Below are 20,006 nucleotides of genomic sequence, written 5' to 3'. Positions count from 1 at the left end.
GTGTGAACGTGAGTGTGAAGCCAGCCCTGCCAACTCACTTGCTCCCCAAGCAGGGTGTGCAGGGACCGCTCGCTGCTGCTTTCCTCTGCTCAGAGCACCGAGCTGTCTGATCATGTTTCATGCTGGAGCTCCAGATGACAAGAAATATCCTGGGGATAGTCAGTTCAGGGAAGAAGCTCCATTTAATAAGTACACAGAAGATGTTGAAGTCTGAGTAAAAGATATAAGTTTAGACCCTAATTAACTTTGCATGTCTTTGTCGTAGATGGAGAATACTGGATTAACCCCAAGCCAGAGCTTTTAAGTTGTATTTGCTTCTTCCATTAGCTATATTAGATGGTCTCAAGCAACTACTTGATAAATGGAATGAAGCAAGGACTTGTAAGAGCTAGTCTAATGTTTTAGTTCTTCCGCAGCTGCATCGTACTTTGCAACTAGGATGAGTTTCTGTCTTGACTAAGATAAAGATTGACACCAGATCACGTCACACCTTTGCATTATGTTTACAGAAGAGATGAAGCAACCCTCAAATAGAGTTAAAGACCAGTGAGAACTTTATTTGTGCTAAGGAATAATGATCTATGAACTGTTAAATGGGCCTATGCCCCCCACTGTCGTGATGTGAGAGTGATACCTGGCTAATATTTGATGACACTTCATTGATTTTGAGTCAGTTTTTGCAGAAGATGGAAAATGATTAGTAATGCCACAAAATGCCAGTTAAAATCCTACAACACATAGTATGGGAAAGTGTAGTCTCTCAACTCTCCCTAATGCAGTAAGACTGAATGATTCCAACTGAAAGCAGTAATGAGACTAAAATGAAACACTGTTAATGTGTTAGAACTGCATATGTTGTATATCTTTCCAGAAATAATTACTGCAGATTTCTTTGAGCCTTATTAATCAGCAGGAGTTTTTACACATTCATAAAAAGTATAGTCCAAACATAAACAGAGCTGTGCTATATATCCAGCAGGCATAAAGCATGCATGACTTTGTCACAATCACAATGAATTAACTATTGAGGCTTTTAGAGAATAATAGGTGATGAACCAAATTTAGATACATGCCATTTTCATAATGGAGTTCCTGTTCATAAGTTTGCTCGTATACATTACTGCCTTTTTACAGTTTATGAGCAAACTTATCATTTTTTATGCTAAAAAAAAAAAAAAAAAGACTAGGAGGCTAAAGAGATTTACTTCCAAGGAAGTATTAAAAGAGCTAAATATGCACAGCATGGCAGAGAGAGGGCTCAGATGGGATATAAGTCTACAAGTATTCAAGGAGTCTAGCTACTATGGGCAAAAAAGAAGCATGCATGGGGCTACAAAGCGTGGTAAGTAGGAGCAATGGTATGGAACTAACAAAACAAGAATTCAATCCAAGTGTCAACAAAACTTTGGTACTGAGATGTAGAATCAGAATCCACTGTGATGGAAATTGATGGAAGCAAGCTGCCCTTTCCTTTTGTTGTGAAGTTCATGTGGTAGATCAGTACGCTGAGATTTTATTGACTGTAATCTCAGTTATTGTTACTGTCTGGGCACTGTCCCGTAATTTCGAAGTTGTTGCTCAGTCTCGTTCTGTACAAGTCTAGCAGACTGCAAAAGAAGTAATTTCTGAGATGCAAGTACAATTCCCATTGCACTTTTTCTTCTGTTCTGGTCTCCTTGATCAGTTCCTTGGAAAAAAAAAATCAAAGAAAATTTTTAAAAACTGAGAAAGCCCTTTATAATGTTTCTACTCCCTATTAGTATATCTAATCAAAATGCCTTTGGGGATTTTTGTGAAATCAAACTTCTTGTGATAAATAGTGATGCATTAAACACTTTTATGTTCAAAAGTGGAGGAAAGTTTCTTTTTGTTTTTTTTTTTCTTTCCTGCTAAAATCTGTCATGTACTATGGGTAACCTTTATCGTACTTGGGGATGATCTTTGCATTGCTGTCCTTAGGAACCTAGAGCCAACATTGGCAAGCACTGATACCTGAAAGAAGGAACAGGACCCCTGTAAAAAACAGGTTGTTCTTCAGTACCCGCAGTTCTGTTTTCCAGTACCTTAATGGGAATTCTTGCATTGATTTTGACTTTTCATAGGTGACTTGTATTTTTTCCAAAGTGTGGAATATGCATTAAATTGGGCAATACTTTATAGCATTCAGGGCCTCTGACTGTGTTACCCTCTTTGGTGCTCAACTTCATGCATCTAAGTTTGTTGATGCATCTGTTTTCATTTGGTTAGGCATGGGGATGCTACACTTCTGCAGGGAAGACATGAGATTTTGACAGGGCCAACCATAGTAATGAGCCAGCTCCACTCAGTCTGGTAGATATTCTTTCAAAATAAATGGTATAATTTATGATACGAGAAAAGGAAAATTACAAAGCAGGTTATATTAAAGGAAAGTTCTTAATTTTCAGGCAACTTGGTAAAGTGTGGCTACTATAAAATCCATTAAGTTCTTTTGACTCTTGGAACTATGATTTTGTAGGTAAAGGTTTGATTTCATTTATTCAAAAAAGAGAAATGCTGTTTACAATTTCAGTATTAAAGATAGTATCCCTGCAGAGAAGTTTATGTGCAGAATGTGATGTAATTTTTATAGTATTTCTTTTTATATCAGATTATAATCTAAAAATCAATTTAAAAAATTCTTTTTGGAAGATAATGTAGGCCTAAAGCACATAAGCACAATCTGATAATCCTCCTTTTAACTCAAAAATAAAGGACCTTCTCTTTTTGATCAGAACAGGCAAAGATCTTTCAATTGTGTGGAGACCCTGGACTTTAATGTGTGCCTTTGTTTTAAATCATGATAAAAGCATAAATGTAATAGGTGGTTAGTTGTGAGACATACCAAGCCCCACATTCCCTTACATTCCTTCACACTGAGAAAGTATACCTTTTTACAGAATAAGGCTATATTGGAGTGCTTAGCCCAATTTGGGGCTCCCCAGCAGAAGAGACACGTACATACCAGAGGAAGAGTCCAATGGAGGACCACTGTGGTGATTATGGGGCACATGATGTGCAAGGACAGACTGAAAGAGCCTGGTTTGTTCTGTTTAAAGAAATTAAAGCAAGGAGGAGATTTTGTTCCTGTCTTCCAACTACTTTATGGTAAAGTATAAAGAAAATACAGCTTTTGGAAGGATTCTCAGGATTCCGACAAGAGGTAACGGACAGAAGTTACAAGGGAAATTCCAATTAGAGATACAGAGTATTTTTGTTATTATGAAGAGGGTCAAATATTGAAAAGAGGTGTTCAGTGAGGCTATGGATGGCTGTCCATCTTCATCCTGGGAGACACTGTGACTGGACACAGCTCTGCACAGCTTCATCTAGCTGGCTGTGCTGTTTGCAAGGGGTTGGACCAGATGATCTCCAGAGGTCACTGCCAACCTGGATCTTTCTGTGATTCTAAGAAACTCTGTCTTCTAGCAGCCAGTACTGGGCTATTGTTGAAGACCAAAGTTATATATGTACAGGTTAGGACCAGGCAGACAAATTAAAATCCCTCCCATGCTATGAGTTATCTTGGCAGACCAACAAGTTCAGCTCAATAAATTATCTGTAGTTCCTTCTACCTGAGGTGCTTATTAATTAGGAAGTGAAATGTTATACTGAAATTAATGCTGATCAGTGAGGATTTGGTAATCCAGCCTAACTGAAAGGCAAAATGTTTGACTGTATCAAGCTTGCAGTTGATGTTACAGAGGTAAGATTGCCAGTAAATCTATTTTTTTTCTGTTCATCATGGGAGCTGCTACAGGTCAAGAGCAGATAGCTTTCTGGATCACTTTCACAGGAGCAACCTACTTGCTCATGTGTTTTACCTTGTATTGTCTCTGTCAGAAAAGCAGCTAAGTGTCCCCTTGCAGAAAGACTGACAGTGTAGGCACTACGTGATGGAACGCAGCATAGGCGTCCAGTTTCTTAGATAAGTTATGCTAATTTGTAGGCTGTTTTGTCTAAACAAATTATTTGCTAATCCATGGACTTCAAAACTGGTTTTGAATGTGTCACTATTCCAAAGAGACTGCTCATTCTTGGGTCTTCCTACTATTTTCTTGCTGTTTGTTGAAGAGGATTCGAATAATGCTTTGCAAGAAACTTCTGTCTACTGCCATTAGCAAAGTTGAGAAGAGGGTCTGGCATGCTGAGATCTTACTATATCCTTCTGAGACAGACTTCCGTCAAACCTAAAAGCATTACTTCAAACATCAGTCTAAACACAGCATTCTCGGTTGCCATCGGCCCAATCCTGTGCATTAGGGTGTGATGCTCAGTTGTCATGCAGAGAAGCAAGTGTCTATAACATGTGAGAAAACAGAAAATCTTATTTCTTTGGGAAGGAAATATAATTAACTTGTGGCTCTGTGCCTTTGTGAGCTGTGATGGAGATGTGCTGTAAATGATGGACAGAGGGAACAGTTCTGTATTATCCCACTGATATTAAGAGGCTGGATGAAGGGAACTGGAACTACTGGGTCAAAAGCCTAGTACAGGTCCAATGGAAATGGAGTTGCAAGTTGGGACCTCTTCCTCTCTAATAGATTTTTCTCTCTCTGACATCAGGAGGATGATGCATAGCTATGAGGTAGGCTTGATAGCAATTGCATACTTCCTTTACTCCTTTCATGGGAACCTATGGGAAGGTCATGGGCTTTGTAGAATATGAAGGCAAATGCTGAGAAACTGGCCTTAGTATTCTTAAGGGTTGGAAATCAGCAGTGGTAGCCAGGTAGAAGGGTGTCACCATACCTCCCTTCTTATCAAAACTTCTGTGGGGTTATTTCAGGTGTAATTTATTAAAAGCTTTGCAGTACGTACCAGTGAACCTCTTCTAGATTGCATCCCACTGTTTGTCAAGTAGTGTGGTAAGATATCTCTCTGTACAAAGTCAGATAATTTTTTTTTTTTTTTAATGGAGTTTTACATGAATGCCTTCCTTTGGATTGTCATTTCTCCATGCATACATCTTCATTATACCAACAGCCTGCAACCCCCCATGAAGGAAAGCAAAACTCATTTTTATTTTTCTCTGTATTTAACAGCACAGCTGTGAGAGTTTCCAGAAGGTGTGGTGGGAGTTTGGTTGCAGTGAGCCTTCGATGGGCTTATGTTTCTCCCTTTTAAATTTGAATGGGATGTGCCAAATGGGCATCATTCCCTTTGGGATGATACTGAGGATGGAACTGAAAGTGAATGTTTATTGGAAGGTGCTACGGGAATAGAGGAGCAGGTTGTGCGTGCGTCTGTACATACAATTTAGTCTGGTGGGTCAGAAAATGTGGTGATGTGTGTAGGTTGCGCCTTGCGGCCAGCTCAATCTGAAGCCTCGATTTTTACTTTCTGACATGTTGGTTTGGGTTCAGGTAGGCTTCTTCTTCAGAGGGGGATGATAAATATGCTGACATGTGCTTATAGCTTTTACCAGGGGGTGAATTTGAAGCCTCCACTTTGAGGTTGACCTCACCTAATTTACCTTTGCAATAAAAAATACAGTGCATGTCTCTATTGTCTGCACACAGTGGGATTACTAATATGTGTTAGTTATCTGTGATATAACTGTACTTTTTGTGAATGAATGCAAATAGTAAGAAAGGTAAAACTAGAGGTTTTATTTAAAAAGGAAAATATTTTGCTATGGAGAAAAAAAGCATAATCCTATTTATCTAGGTTTTGACTTTCTGAACAGTGTATGTTAATTTTGGTTCACTATGTGACTACCAAAAGCTGCAGTGCATGAAACCCAGTTCCCACTAGTAACACCGTGGAGGAACCTCTAAGCCTGTGTAGGGAAAGATTTAGACATGATACGTAACTATCACTGAGATAACGTTTATTCTGAGATTTCCTAAATTTTGAGTGTCTGACTTCAGTTTTAGCATCTTCTACGACGGCAATGTCATGCCTGTTTCTCTAGCATGAACTGAAGAAAGCAACAACACCATCATGGTCTCACCAAGAGATCCAGCCCATGGGCTTCTGCTGCTCTGATCCTAAGATGGAGGGTTTTAGCAGGGTTGTTATATATGACTTGATGTTGCGGGGGAGAACACTGTCGAATAATGAAATTACGCTTAATTTATTGCCAATTAAGATAAACTTTTAATTACTGATTCTGGTATTGAGAAATAATGACAAACAATTACACACTTGACAAAACACCTCAGTTTCCCTCCAGACACCTTTCCTCGCACCTTGCCAGTCTCCAGTCCACTCCCTGCACATTATACTTGTCATGGGCCTCAGTATGGGATGCTTTCCTTTTTCTGCCACTCTTTGTTTCTTGCTCATTTTTTCATGGCTGCAGCATGGGGCCCTCACCAGGCCACCGTCCTCTCAAAGGCGTAGCTCCTCCTGGGTATCCGCATGACAGGCATTCCCTGCCACTGCACAGGCCTTGCCTTTTCCTCTGGTGTGTCCTGCCCAGATCGGCTAGTGCCAGTAGGTCCAGTTTCTCTAAAACTGATAGCCAGATTGTATTCTGAACCAAACCATTCCCCATCTGCTCTTAAAACCATTCTTCCTCAGGCTCCTCTTTTTTCCTCAAAGTCATTCATTGGCTTTGTCTTTACTGCCTCTGTGCCTGATGAGTGCAGAGAAGGGAGGAAAAGCTTTCTTCAGAGCACAGGTAAAAGAGGTCCCTGAATGTTTCTCTGATTCCCAACCATAACCAGTATTCGAGGTGATATTGTGTGAGGTGGGACTGGAGGCTGTTGGCTCCAAGAGGACAGCAGAAAGGCATTGCCCACGTGTGCGGATGCCACAGGAGAGCAGAAGATGCTCTGTGGAATGATTTGTGAGTTGTCTGGTCGTGCCGTGAGCTGTGGAAAGGATGTGGGATGTTCGAAATGCAGTTTTTTGAAGGCTAGTAACTTCCCCACAAAAATCCACTCATAGTTGGGTAAGACAAAAGGCATGTGCCTGAAATGGTGGTGCACTTTGTTTCAGGTCCCTGCTCTAAATACTGGAGCATGAGAGGATTTCAAATTAATCCATCAGAAACTTAACCTGGGCAGAGTAACATACTTTGTCCTGCTTCATTCTTAGAAGTAATTGAGGTGCCATTTTTTAAGTTCTTCCAAAAGCTTTTATGCTTTGGACAGAAACAAGCTCAGAATATATAAGCATAGACAATCAGGTTTTGGCAAAATTATTTGCTGACAAAATTGGGGTCCTGTGGTAGCAAATGATGATCACTGTTTGTAATGGGTACGAGTCCTTCCTTTGTTGTAGAAATTGCCAGATTTAATCCAGGGTATACCACTGAATTTCACAGGATACAGTGGTGTTTGCATGCACATTTTGGAAAAGCCATGTTTTATGGATGATCCAAAAAGTACCCCACAGCAAAATAAAATACAGCAAAGTGTCTGTGCATCTTTGCAAAGAGTGCTGTGCTTTGTTCTTTTTCAATTAATTCTATGCAAGCAGGCTAAAATCATAAAAGTAAAAAATAAGCAAGCTGCACCAAGGCTGGCTTGCAAAGCCATAGAGAAGGTCAGTGTTGGATGGTAATGATATGGAAATTAGCTTGGACCACAAGCATGAATGAGTTCAGTGAATCAAAACTGGACAGTAATACAATCCAGTATTAGGGTCAGGCAGGTGTGAAGATGCTAGTGATGAAGATTAGAAAATAAACTTTAAGACTTTCGGGTCAAAATGTAATGAGTTCTGTAGACAGTGTAATTGTACTAGTGGAGAAAGGTATTTCCCCTTCTTGACCTTTTGCCCTCCATTCAATCATAGAAAATCACAGGTTCAAAGGTTTGGTTTTGACTTACCAGGCAGTGAAGAAGCTCTGACAAGGCTTTGTAGCTATTAAACTTTCATAGGTTTGCAGCCTCGTGGTTGAAGGTAAAGAGACACGAACCGTATTTATCTCTTGGGATAGGATTTCAATTAAGTCAGTGTTGCTCAGTATTAGAATTCTAGCCTTGCAGGCTCCTAAGTGTATGGAGTTTGTGCTATAGGGAGCAGGACCTTTTCCTGAGCCTGAAATGTTTCCAAAATTGCTCTTTCCTTTACCTATCTTTGGAAAACTCAGTTTCATTTAATGTTCTGATAGTGCTTCTTCTAACGCCTGTACAACCACTGTGTTGATGCTGCTGCAGACCTGTGCTGCAGACCCTTCCAGCATCTTAACAAAAAGCAGGGGATATGTTTTTTCAGAAGTGTTTGGCATTGCCAACAGTTCTTCTCACTGAAGTCAATCAGAGCTGAGAGCTTTAGAGAATCTACCTGAAATCCCTGTGTTAAAAGTCTTTTATCCACTCCTTTGAGCTTTTGACTACTGGCCTTTAGACAGTTCTGTGGCTTTTGAGGAGAAAAAAAGATGAACTGATTTTGCTTTGATGTCTTCAGTACTAATCAGCCCCTTTTAGTTGAAACCCATGGGTGATTTGTGTAGCTACCCAAAATTGCCTATAAAGCTAATTCGGTATACAAGCTTTTTGGCGTGCATGTCACTTGTCCTGCAATTTCCCTTGAGAGGACTATGACACTATGGTTTATGGGCCAGGGTACCTTCTCTTGCAATGGGAAGTCTAAGCTGTGGATTTTGCTGATATCTTGTTAATTAGAAAGTGCTAAAAATGAGCCATACCTATGCCCAGATACTGTTGTGTTTCCCAACCAGTCTTTTATGGGCTTTTTCAGTTGTTGCATGTCACGTGCCTTCTGTTTGCTGTCACACAGCAGCTTCACATCTTGCTGCCTGTATGACACCCGCTCCCCATTCTGCATGATCTGCTGAATGTACTTATTGTCCATCCAGAAAAAGCTGAAATAGATGTTGATGGGTTTTGCTTTTTGTTTTTTCTCCCTTCTTCTCTTGACAGTTTTTTATCATGCTGTTAATTATATTTCTGTTGGAGCTCACTGTTGTGATTCTGTTCTTCGTCTACACTGACAAGGTAAGTCAGATTCTTCATATTTCTTTCCCCTTGAGCAAATTTTTATGCCCCTTTTCCCTATAAATAAATCATGAAGCACTTGGCTTGGTATGCGCATCATGTTTCTGTCTTCCGTGAGACACCCCTCTCAGAAGGAGCTATCTCAGAATACATAAACAGCCTTGCAGGACTGGGCTCTCTTGCTTGCTCATGTGTACAACTCAAGGTCACAGATATTGCCAAGTGTATCTGCCATTTAGAAACAAAAGCAACACACATACTCCTCAACAAACAACAACAACAAAAACAAAAGCAACAACAAAACAAAAACAAACAAACCCACAAACACAAAAACCCAGCCCAACCAACCAAAAAAAAACACACACAAAAAATCCCCACACCAAACTCTAGAAGCGCCCCCCAGAAAAATCAAAGAAGCCAACGAGCCTTACTAGGAACATGTAGGAAGAGATACCCACCAAAATGAATAGGATTTTTAAGAATTATGTTTACAATTTAAGAGCAACTTTTATGTTTTTACGAAGGAAATGTCCTTAGCACAGTCAAAGGTATGCAATTAATTATCTTTCCAAGTTGCTCCTTGCAGCACATGTATACTTAGATTCTAGTCGAAAGCCTAGGTAAATGCATAAAAGTTTAATAAACAAAGCTTTTGTTTGTGGTTTCAAATTTTATTTATGTTTGACCTTTGTTCCTGTGCTTAATTTAGAATCGTAGAATCCTATAATTGTTTTGGTCAGAAGAGACCCTCAGGATCATCGAGTCCAACCATAACCTAACTCTAGCACTAAACCATGTCCCTAAGAACCTCATCTAAATGCCTTTTAAACACCTCAAGGGACTCCACCACTTCCCCAGGCAGCCTGTTCCAATGCCTGACAACCCCTTCCATGAAGAATTTTTTCTCAATATCCAATCTAAACCTCCCCTGGCACAACTTGAGGCCATTTCCTCTTGTCCTATCACTTCCTACTTGGGAGAAGAGACCAACACCCTCCATGCTACAACCTTCTTTCAGGTAGTTGTAGACAATGATAAGGCCTCTCCTCATCCTCCCTTTCTCCAGGCTGAACAGCCCCAGTTCCCTCAACTGCTTCTCCTAAGACTTGTGCTCCAGGCCTCTCACCAGATTTGTCACCTCATCTGCACTCTCTCTAGTATTTCAATGTCATTATTATGATGAGGGCCCCAAAACTGAACACAGTATTCAAGGTGGGGCCTCACCAGGGCCAAGTACAGTGTCACAATCACTTCTCTAGTGGCCACACTATTCCTGATACAAGCCAGGATGCTGTTGGCCTTTTTGGCTACCTGGGCACACTGCTGGCTCATATTCACCCAGCTGTCGATCAACACCCCCCCCCCCCCCGCCCTGATCCTTTTCCACCAGGCAGCTTTCCAGCCGCTCTCTCCTGAGTCTGTAGTGCTGCCTGGGGTTGTTGTGACTCAAGTGCAGGACCTTCACTTGGCCTTGTTGAACCTCACACAACTGACCCCAGCCCAATTGTCCAGCCAGTCCAGATCCCTCTGTGTGGCCTTCCTACCCTCCAGCAGATCAACACATCCACTTAACTTGGTCTCATCTGCAAATTTACTAAGGGTGCACTCAATCCCCTCGTCCAGATCATTGATAAAGAGATTATACAGAACTGGCCCAAATACTGAGCCCTGGGCAACACCACTCATGACCAGCTGCCCACTGGATCTGGCTCCATTCACCACAACTATGTGGGCCCGGCCATCCGGGCAGTTGTTTATCCATCACAGATACACCCATCCAGGCCATGAGCTGCCAGCTTCTCCAGGAGGATGCTGTGGGATACTGTGTCAAAGGTTTTACTGGAGTCTAAGTACACAACATCCACAGCCTTTCCCTCATCTCCTAGCTATTTGTATTTCTGTTGTAAGTGGAAGATTGCCTATCTGCATTATCTCCATCCTTAAAGTAATTTTTCTAAAAAAAATAATCTTATACGAATAACTCAAAATAAGGGCATAATTGTGTGTAACCTGCCTATTCAATGAAAATCGTCAAAGTCTCTTCAACTGAAGGCTAAGGGAGCTTGAAAATCACAGGGTAGGTGGCAAAATTTTGCCATGAATTAGCAGTCATCAGGTACATGACCTATAAACAGCTTCTTCTAGAATACAAAGACAAATGGCAAAAAATAAATTAAAATTAAAAATAACTACAGAAAATATAAAAATAAAATTAACGGTAGACCTAGTTATATTCGGTATGTTTATCAATAACCCGAATGAGGATAAGATTTCAACATTACTTTCTAGAAAGTCTCCAAATTAATTAATGAACCATGTGAGTGATTGTCAGGTGCACTTCTGAAGGACTGAGAAGAGCTAGGTTGCTGGCCAGCATGCTGTAGCTGGAACATGGAATTAACTTGCAAGGTAATTAAAGTAGAAGGGGCAATTTAAAATTATTTGTATGAATTATTGGATTCTGAGTAACCTCTGTAACCTCTTGGGAGAAAGATCCACACATCATACATGACAGCTTAATAAAGACATCTACTTAATATGCAATGGGCCTCCAAAACCCGCATACAACACTTAGAGTATATTTAGAAAGAGAATCAGTTATAAAATATTATCAGGTCATTGTATAAATTGATGGACTCACCTCACTGTGAATTTAAAATTGCGTTTTGGTTACTTCATTTGAGTGAAGGGTAACAAACTATTAAAAGCGCTAGAAAGTGGGAGAGAGCAGTTATGAAGAGGGATTATGGTGACTACCTTGATTCAGTTTGGAGAAGGAAAGAGATCTACTGCTTAAGATATCTTAAGAAGAGAAATTATAGCAGTTTGTAAAATAAGGACATACTAAAGACCTGTCCTGAACACAGAATAAATACTTAAAAATATGAAGGAGTAGGTTTAGAAGGTAAATATTCCTTATGCTCCACATCATTGTCTTGTAGAATTTCCTGTTGTTAGCTGTTTTTGAGGTTGATAGTTCAATAAATGTGTAGGTATAGAGGAAAGAAAAGAAAAACATGAAACATTTTTATTCATAAAGCAACCAGTGCTGTTATGTTGACAAAAGTGTCTTGGAGAATTTTGGTCCTCACTCTTCAGAGGCAGGAATAGTGGAAAAAGTGTCAGGAAGGATTCCCTCCCTCCTTTAACCAGTTGATTTGTAGCAGGCTTTATTTATTCTTAAAAAGAAATCAGGAAATTTAACATTTCCCTAAGTCATGTAGTGTGAGTTGATGCAGGAGGTACACTGCAGTTGCCTGTACGATCAAAATAGAGTCTAAAATATGGGCTCTAGTTCAAGTGCAGTTTTGTATATTGTACATGATCAAATTTAAGGCTTTTAATGTTCCTCTATTACTTTAAATCCATGGCCTTATACTGAGGAAATCAATAGGTTGTGTTACACTCACATTCCTGACTACAGAATAAATAAAAGAGCAGCAGCTGAAAACTAGTGGTTTTGTACAGCATGCTTGGAATTTGTGTGCTGACGTTCCTGATGTAAAGAACAGTATTGACACAGATACTGGTATGGAGAAGTAGCTAACCTCAACAAGTCCATCACAGTAATTCAGTTTATGCAGTTCCTTTGAAAATCAGTGAAGGAACAATCTACATTAACACTTGCGTATCAGAAGAAAGTAATATTGATTTTGGGTGTAAAAGCAGAAAAGCACTCTGCAAATTAAGACTTCGAGGGTTCCTGTATCATTAATTCATTTATATATATATATATATATGCATATAATCAGCAGTTCTTTCAAGTACCTGCCAGCCTTTTGTTAATTAGGAGTGTATGTATATGTAAAATTCTTCCTGGTATAAAATGGGGGCCAACCATTATTTTCTGCTTCTGGCTTGAGAAGAGGTTGAATAATGGATTTCCTGGCAGTTTTCACTTAACTTGTACTTCGTCAAGTGGAAGGGCTTCGGAGTGGATACTTCGTTCCTTGCTACAGAGTTTAATCAATAGTCTCCTCTTTCCATGGAGCAGGGCAGTGTTATTACCCTATTTAGGTGGAGAGGCAGGAGCTGAGAGACTTGCCCAACCCTGCAGGCAGCTGGGGCCAATTCTAAATTTAGAGGTCCCTGTGTTTTGGCTGATAGCAAGGGATTTGAGAGATGGAGCTGTGCCAAGAGCAGGGCTGGGTCTTGCAGCTGACTTAGTAGTGCTTATCTAGTAAATGATGTCCATTTTCTTCCTTTTTCTGTAGAATGGGCACAGTAACAAGCTGGTGCTTGCACCACAATATCAGCCACAAGGTGAGTCTGCATCCAGGTGCATGTGGACACAAGGCATGGGCTCCTGAACTGTGAAACAGTCTCTCTGTATCCATTGCTGGGAATGTTGCTGTAGTGGCACGTTAATTGTTAAAAAGAATCAAGACAAAAGTTTTTTACAGCCATTCACAGATAGGTTTTTGGCATAGCGCTTTTTATTCTTTTGCTGTGGAAGAGTGTGCAGCTATGGAGGTGGACAAGACAGGCTGCTAGGATTCAAAGCAGCCTAGACTAACCCATTCTAATTCATCAGCTTGGGAGAAGCCCCAGAATTGACTCTGCCTCTCATTCTAGTGACTTGACAGCAGCCTCTCTGAGCTTTTAAGCAGCCAGCTTGCTCCCATGCCCTAGAATGTCACCTTCCGTTTTCTTGATGGAGAAATGGTTGTTTTTATCTCATGAGCTACCCTGAACTTAACAACTCTTTGTTTGAACAGACTATGCAGTCTGATGTTGTAAAGAGAGAGGGGCTTGGAGAAAGCTCAGGAATACATAGTATAGGAGCTGCACTGTGGATCTCTTTGGCGGAGCCTCAGCTCACTCCTTGTTCGTTATTCCTCCAACTGTCTTGGCTGGCGACATTGCAAAATATGAATCCCTTGAGTTCTGCCAAAGCGAAATGTGGGCTGTGCGGGTATAGGATTAGGAAGTGCATTCCTACAGGATGATTGTAAGCAAAAAGATATAGCACTTTTATTTTGTCCTGGCTGTTCCCAAAGCAGCAGAGTGACTGGTTCACAAGCTGTCTTCAGCTCAAAGTGGACACCCAAAGGACTTGGAAGCTCCTGTTGATGTTTGTGAATGTTCATATGCAACTTCCCAAAATGTAGCTTTTTTTTTTTTTTTTTTTTTTTTAGAGGGCAGAAATCAGCCCAACAGATTTGGGTATTGAATGGAGTTTGTGTGATTATGAGTACTAAGGCATTTTGGTATTGCTCTGAGAGCACTATTTTTTCAGACTAAATTTATGCCCCCATTTGAAGCAGTACAAACTCTAGCGACATAGCTAGAGTCATGTGAAGGGTTATGTGAATGACCACCCATCTATAGCTGGAATATTCTCTTTAATGTTTTATTTCAATTCCATTAGTACAGAGCAGCATTTGACGTTTTTATAAGTTGATAGTTTCTATGTGAGGCTCTGTATCTATTTATAAGAGATCCATGGAGTACCGATAGGGTTAACCTTAATTTTATTGTGATAAAGAGAAAGCAGCAGGGCCCTATCCTGTCAGAAGCTGGATACTCCTTGTATTTCTCAACACCAGATTGGACCCCTTGAGAATATAAATTATGCTAATAAAATGCATAGTCATGTACCAGTTCTGACTTGTATAATCCTTCTGGTTTTAGCATCTGTATTTATTTTTACTGTGATGATTTTCCTGAAGGCACAGGAAAAAAAAGTCCATATTTATTTTTTTGCAGCTGCAATACATGATTTTTTCAGTAGGTTTGTTTGTTCAGATGTCTGGATTTTTTCTGATTTATGGACAGAGCTATTTAATGCCCACAAATGGAAGAATATAACTAAACCACTATAACGCTAGGTTTGGGTTATTTTTTTTCCTTTCTGAAATTTCAAACTGAGGAACATAAGCCAATTTAAGGAACAAAAGCACTGAAGGATCACTGACTATGATATTTGATTATGAGACCAGAATTTTCAGTAAAGATCAAGCCGTTAACTCACTTGGTATCCCTGTGAAAATTGGAGCTCAAATTCCATGCCTGCTTAACTGTGTTGAAAATGGCCCACAGAATGGTAGAGGATTGAAAAATAATGACTACTTTTGTCTTTCATGAGATGTGTAAAAATGCTCTTGTTTTCCACGTTGCAATAAATTGTAATGAGTTCCTCTATAGCTTTTACTGCTAGCTTATAAAAGATATGGTCTGTAGATTAATGCATTTCTTGCTTTGTTTCTCAAAACATTTTAAAAATTATCGGAATTCCTGATTGGTGTTTTGCCTGGTGCTATGCAGACCATAGACAGCAGACTGGAATGCAGTGTGTGTGATTTCAAGTGTAGCTCAGTCCTCACAATCTCACATTCAGGTTTAAAGACAAAGTGGAAAAACTGAATCTCTTCCACCTTTTGCACCCATGAGCAGTTGCTCACAGAAACGATCTGATGCTGCTGAGCCACTCGCCAATATGAGGAAGGGGTTCACAATCAAACTGCACAAATTATAAATACAGGAACTTTATTTCAAACCTATGGCAGAAACTGTTTTTCTCCTTGAGCTTCTGTCCAGAGAGCTTAAAAATTTTTCACGTTCGTCTTTGACAGAGCTTCAGCAGAGCAGGTTGTCTGCTCAGGGAACAAAATGCCTCATGTTCCTAGTCAGCGTAGCACACAGAGCTGTCCAAGGCGCACACAGAGATGATGTTAATCTTTTCGAAAATGGAGGAATGGAGGCTAAACCAAAGGGATAAGATCATCCAAATTGTATGTAGTTTACAGATGGTCTTAAGTTATGGAGGACAGGGCTATTTTTAACTCTAGGTGGTACTTCTGCGGGGATGGGCTGCGTTAACATGAGATGTTTCAGAAGATGCAAGTCCTGGTGTCTGTATGCAATGATTTCTGAGCAGCCTGTGTGTTAATGCTTTATTTTTCAGTTAGAGCTTGTTTGTTTTGTTTTTAAAAGAGCTCTCCACACCATGAGCATGTAGGATCTCTCTGGCAGTGATCTGGAGTTAGGGTTTTGCGAAAGTGCTGACATAGCTAACAGCTGTTTCTCGGATAAACAGGAGCAGCATTGCAAGCGGATGGGTAGGCATCTATAGATAGTCTTCTGGTTGAGATGCACTGCAATTATTGCTCTGTGAGGGTGATGCGTTAGCCCCTGTCAGGTATTTTATTTCTCTAGTGCAAAATAATGTTATGTAAATGATGGTATAAAGTAAGAAAAGACAGAAGTGTCTCTGTGGTTTATTTTACTTGGTAATTAACTAGTTTATTAGCATTTCAGTACTGGTGTCACACAATAGGGAGTTGCAGAAATTTCATCAAAAGAATTTAATTACAACCAATTCGTTTTGGCTTCTTTTCAGCAAAGCATTCAGACATAGGTTTAAATCTGTCCCTATTCAGCAGATAACTTAAGTGCATGCTTAAATCCATGTGACTGACTTAAACATATACTGAAGTCTTGTCAAAGTTGAAATGCACCTTTCAGGTCTTTCCTTTATAGGAAATATTGCTAAGAAAATGCTAATGACAGTGAAAAAATCTGGAGATTGTAAAGATGGTCACATCTTTCACTCCATAGGGAATTTAGTGAAAAATAGTGAATGTTTGCTTTAAAGCATTATTGGTTATCTTTTTCTATTTGTTCTGAGCAGCTTTTCATTTAGTATCTTGAACTCAAACACGTCACTTTAACCTTTTTTTAGGCAGGAGGAGGTGAGGGGAATGGAATTTATTTGCCTGTGTGGCTGAAAAAAAGCAAACACACCAAAGGAAATCCCAATAGTTTCACTAATTCATTTGTCAAAAGGGGATTTCATTGAAAGTGCACATCCAAAATGCTATTAACAGGCTTGTTGAAGGATAGCAAAATATTGATGAAAAAAATTAAGTGCATGCTCAGAAATAGATGTTATTTAGAAACAGTAACTGCAGATAAAATGCATTATGGCTCCCCACGGGGGACTCTTGATCAATAATTGATCAAGGCCTAATTGATTCCTTGAATAAAATGTTGGCAGGGGAATGGGTGTGGGGAAAGGAAAATCAAACTTTCCTAAATTAAGCACCATGCCTAACACAAATACTCTTTGTAAAGATTAGATAATGGCAGTAGCCTGACAGCTCTTTGTGCTGCGTATCTTCCAAATTTGGCTGTGCAGAAATGAAGATGAATGTATGTGTCTCATCCTAGTCAGTACGGATTTTTGTTCATATTGCAATGAGTACAATATTTTTCATATTGTCCTGCTGCACAGTTTGGCATAGTGCTTTTTCTCAGGAGAAATCCAGTTCCGACCTCCAGCCTGACTGACTGGGAGACCAATTCCCAGAGCTGTATAGATGAATCAAACACAGATGCTGCTGCCATTATGCCTGGCTTAAAGCCAGCCAGATCTATCTTTTCTTTCCTGGCATTACTAAATTTGTCTGAAGATCTGATAAATATTTGGCTATGGTTCAGTTAGCCTGCAACAAAAAGAGATGTATCTGGGCTTCTTTCTTGCTGGTTTGTAATCCCTAATTGGAGGTTAAATCATAATCTCAGGAGCGCATCAGAATATGTCTTTGTTGTAGGAGCGCTTTTATGGTGATTTATTTCCCATACCTGTGTTTCAGGTTTTGTAGTAGACAAAATATGAATGGTGCAGGTTCCTCACCCAGCCTCTCTGAAGGAAAACTCTAAAATGCAGTATTGGCGGTTATTAAATACATTGCACAACTGCATAATTTTTGGCCAGGCATCTTAAAGCATGTTACAAGTGGTGAGTAAGTAGTTCAGCTCTGCTTTTGCTGATTGGGAGAAGTGATGTTGAAGGTTAAATCCTGAAGGTGCAGTGTCCCCTGGGGAATACTTAGTGCTCTCATGTCTGAATTACTGTAATGGGACCTTACTGTTCCAGAGGATAAGTTTTTACATGTCTCATCTGTGGTAAATAAGAAGCCATTTCAACATCTAGGTATATCAGGAATTGAATGCATGCTGATATTCAATGCTGATAGACCTCAAATGAATGACACTGGTTTAAATACAACTAATAAATGCTATTTTTTGTTGGTGACTGACCCCCAGTTTTGCATTTGTTTTAACTGCTGGTACATGTTTTATATGATTTTATTTGAAGGGGAAAATAAAAAGGAAGAATAGCAGAATGATAAAAGAATGTTTTAAAAAGCTAATAAAATAAAAAATTAAAGCAGCCTTAGACATTTAAACACAGGCAACATCAAACGCAGAGGAATGATTGAGGTACTCTATTGAAATAGACAGCACATTTTTTATTCATTCTATGAACATTTTGATGTGTCACAATGTATTTCAGACAACATTAGAAAATGACAATAAACTAAATGTTTAACGTTTTTTACATATACAAAATGAGAAGGGAAGATGACTGCGTTATCAGATTGTAAGTAGGCCAGTAGCATACAGTCCTTGTTTTGGATTTGCCAGCTGCAACTGAAGACTAATGTGGTGAGCAGACCACTTTATTAGGTATAATTTGCAGCTTAAGTTCTTTCAGCTCCTTCCTTTTATTTAACTCAGCAATGTTATACAGGGAACGAATCCTAGTTGAAACGTGGCAAGACAGATCTGCTGATCAGCGGCTCTAAACCATGACTAGTTCTGGGTTCTCTTAGCGTAGAATGTATTGACTTTAAGGCCACAAATCATGGTCATATGCTTTATATTAACCAAACTCCATGATACGTATAGGGCATCCACTATATAGAGTGCTACTGTATAGTGTAGCTTCTCATTGGAAAACTGCTGCACTGTGAGACGGTGTTGTTTTTCTGGCTGATAATTGTGGGTTGAATCCTAGCTGTGAAGTTCAGGTGTAGGAATGAGGTTCAGCAAGTGTTCTAGGCACCAGCCATTGAACCTTTTGAAATATATTCCCAAACTTCAAAACCAACATAGTCAATAGTGATTAGCAATCAATGGTAATCAATACCTGCTTGCTGTTTTCCTGTCTATGCCAGTAAAACAGAAACCAGGTCTATCTATAATCATCTTTAATAAAGACTAATTAGCTTTAATCATGTCAGATCTTGAACTCCCTGAATCTTCTTATAAATGAGCACCAAAATCAGTGATTGACTTGCCAATAGGAAATGACTGAGCTGAGAGAGAAGTAGATTTTCTGTAAAGAGGGATTTATTTTTACAGGAAGCAAAGAGAGAACTCTCTTCTACAATTTTTTGCATGCACACATTTCCTGCTTGAAGGTTTCAGCACCTCTGATAATTTGGATGATGGCAGTATAACACAATTTTGCTACAGTGTCCTGGCATTAGCAGTGAATGAGGCAGGTACAAAGATTGTTCTAACAATGGGACAATTTTAATACACTTTCTATTGCAGTTATTTTGTGTACCCTCTTTTATGCTTTTAAATTACAGGGGAGGCATCCTTGAGAGCTGAGAATTCTCATATAAGTTCAGTTTTTGCTGAAACCTATTCATCTACTTACACTCCCCCTCCTGCTACTGATTTTCTTTGAGACAATTTCTTTATGAGTTTTTCCTGTGATAGATTATTGAATTATTATACAACAATATATGTTTTGATTTTCTTGTTTGCTCCACTTTGCACTTTACTGCCATAAGCCAAGGATGTTGTTGCTCTGCCAGACATTTTTGTCATCTGTACCTTGCCACTCTGAACCACAAGAAAACAGAACAATACATGTCGTCATCTTCAGCTGTGCTGATGTTGCCTCTGTTGACAAAGCCCTAACCTCAGCATTTAGGAAACCTTTTTGGAGGTGAACTTGAAGGGCATATTGAATTGCAAACTGAGTTGCATGTTAAAAATTGGTAAATTATGTATATGAAGCAAAATGGAAAAGATTCAAAAGGTTATTTGAAGATATTTAAGAAAACAACTAAAAAGTCTCTCGAGAATAACGAAAGTGGGAAGTCATGAAGCGTGTAAGAGAAGATTTTGATTCAAAACCAGATGTTTGTTAGATTCATCACACAAGACTTTTGTTTTTTCTTTTGAAAATTCAAGACCAAAGGAGTTGCAATAAGATTTGAATTAATCAAAATTGTTAAACGGATATTTAATAGCTGTGAAGAGAATCGG

The 20,006-nt window shown here is 39.4% G+C and overlaps 1 protein-coding gene across 15 annotated transcripts in view; it reads left to right on the top strand.

Annotated features, from left to right (window-relative positions):
- TSPAN4 (tetraspanin 4) overlaps positions 1-20,006 on the top strand; it is a 443,521-nt gene that overhangs the window by 376,754 nt on the left and 46,761 nt on the right. For 13 of the 15 annotated variants that reach the window (XM_071809022.1, XM_065839654.2, XM_065839656.1 and 10 more), the window contains one exon: positions 8,859-8,933. The exons of the other annotated variants lie outside the window; for them this stretch is intronic. In XM_071809022.1, coding sequence (XP_071665123.1) covers positions 8,859-8,933 — 75 coding nt within the window. The remainder of the gene's footprint in view (positions 1-8,858; positions 8,934-20,006) is intronic. 15 annotated transcript variants of the gene reach the window in all.

The sequence above is a fragment of the Patagioenas fasciata genome, chromosome 5 (assembly GCF_037038585.1).
Source record: "Patagioenas fasciata isolate bPatFas1 chromosome 5, bPatFas1.hap1, whole genome shotgun sequence".
NCBI classification, from domain to species: domain Eukaryota; kingdom Metazoa; phylum Chordata; class Aves; order Columbiformes; family Columbidae; genus Patagioenas; species Patagioenas fasciata.
The sequence above is the reverse complement of the archived record's forward strand: the minus strand, read 5'-3'. Positions and strand labels throughout refer to the sequence as shown.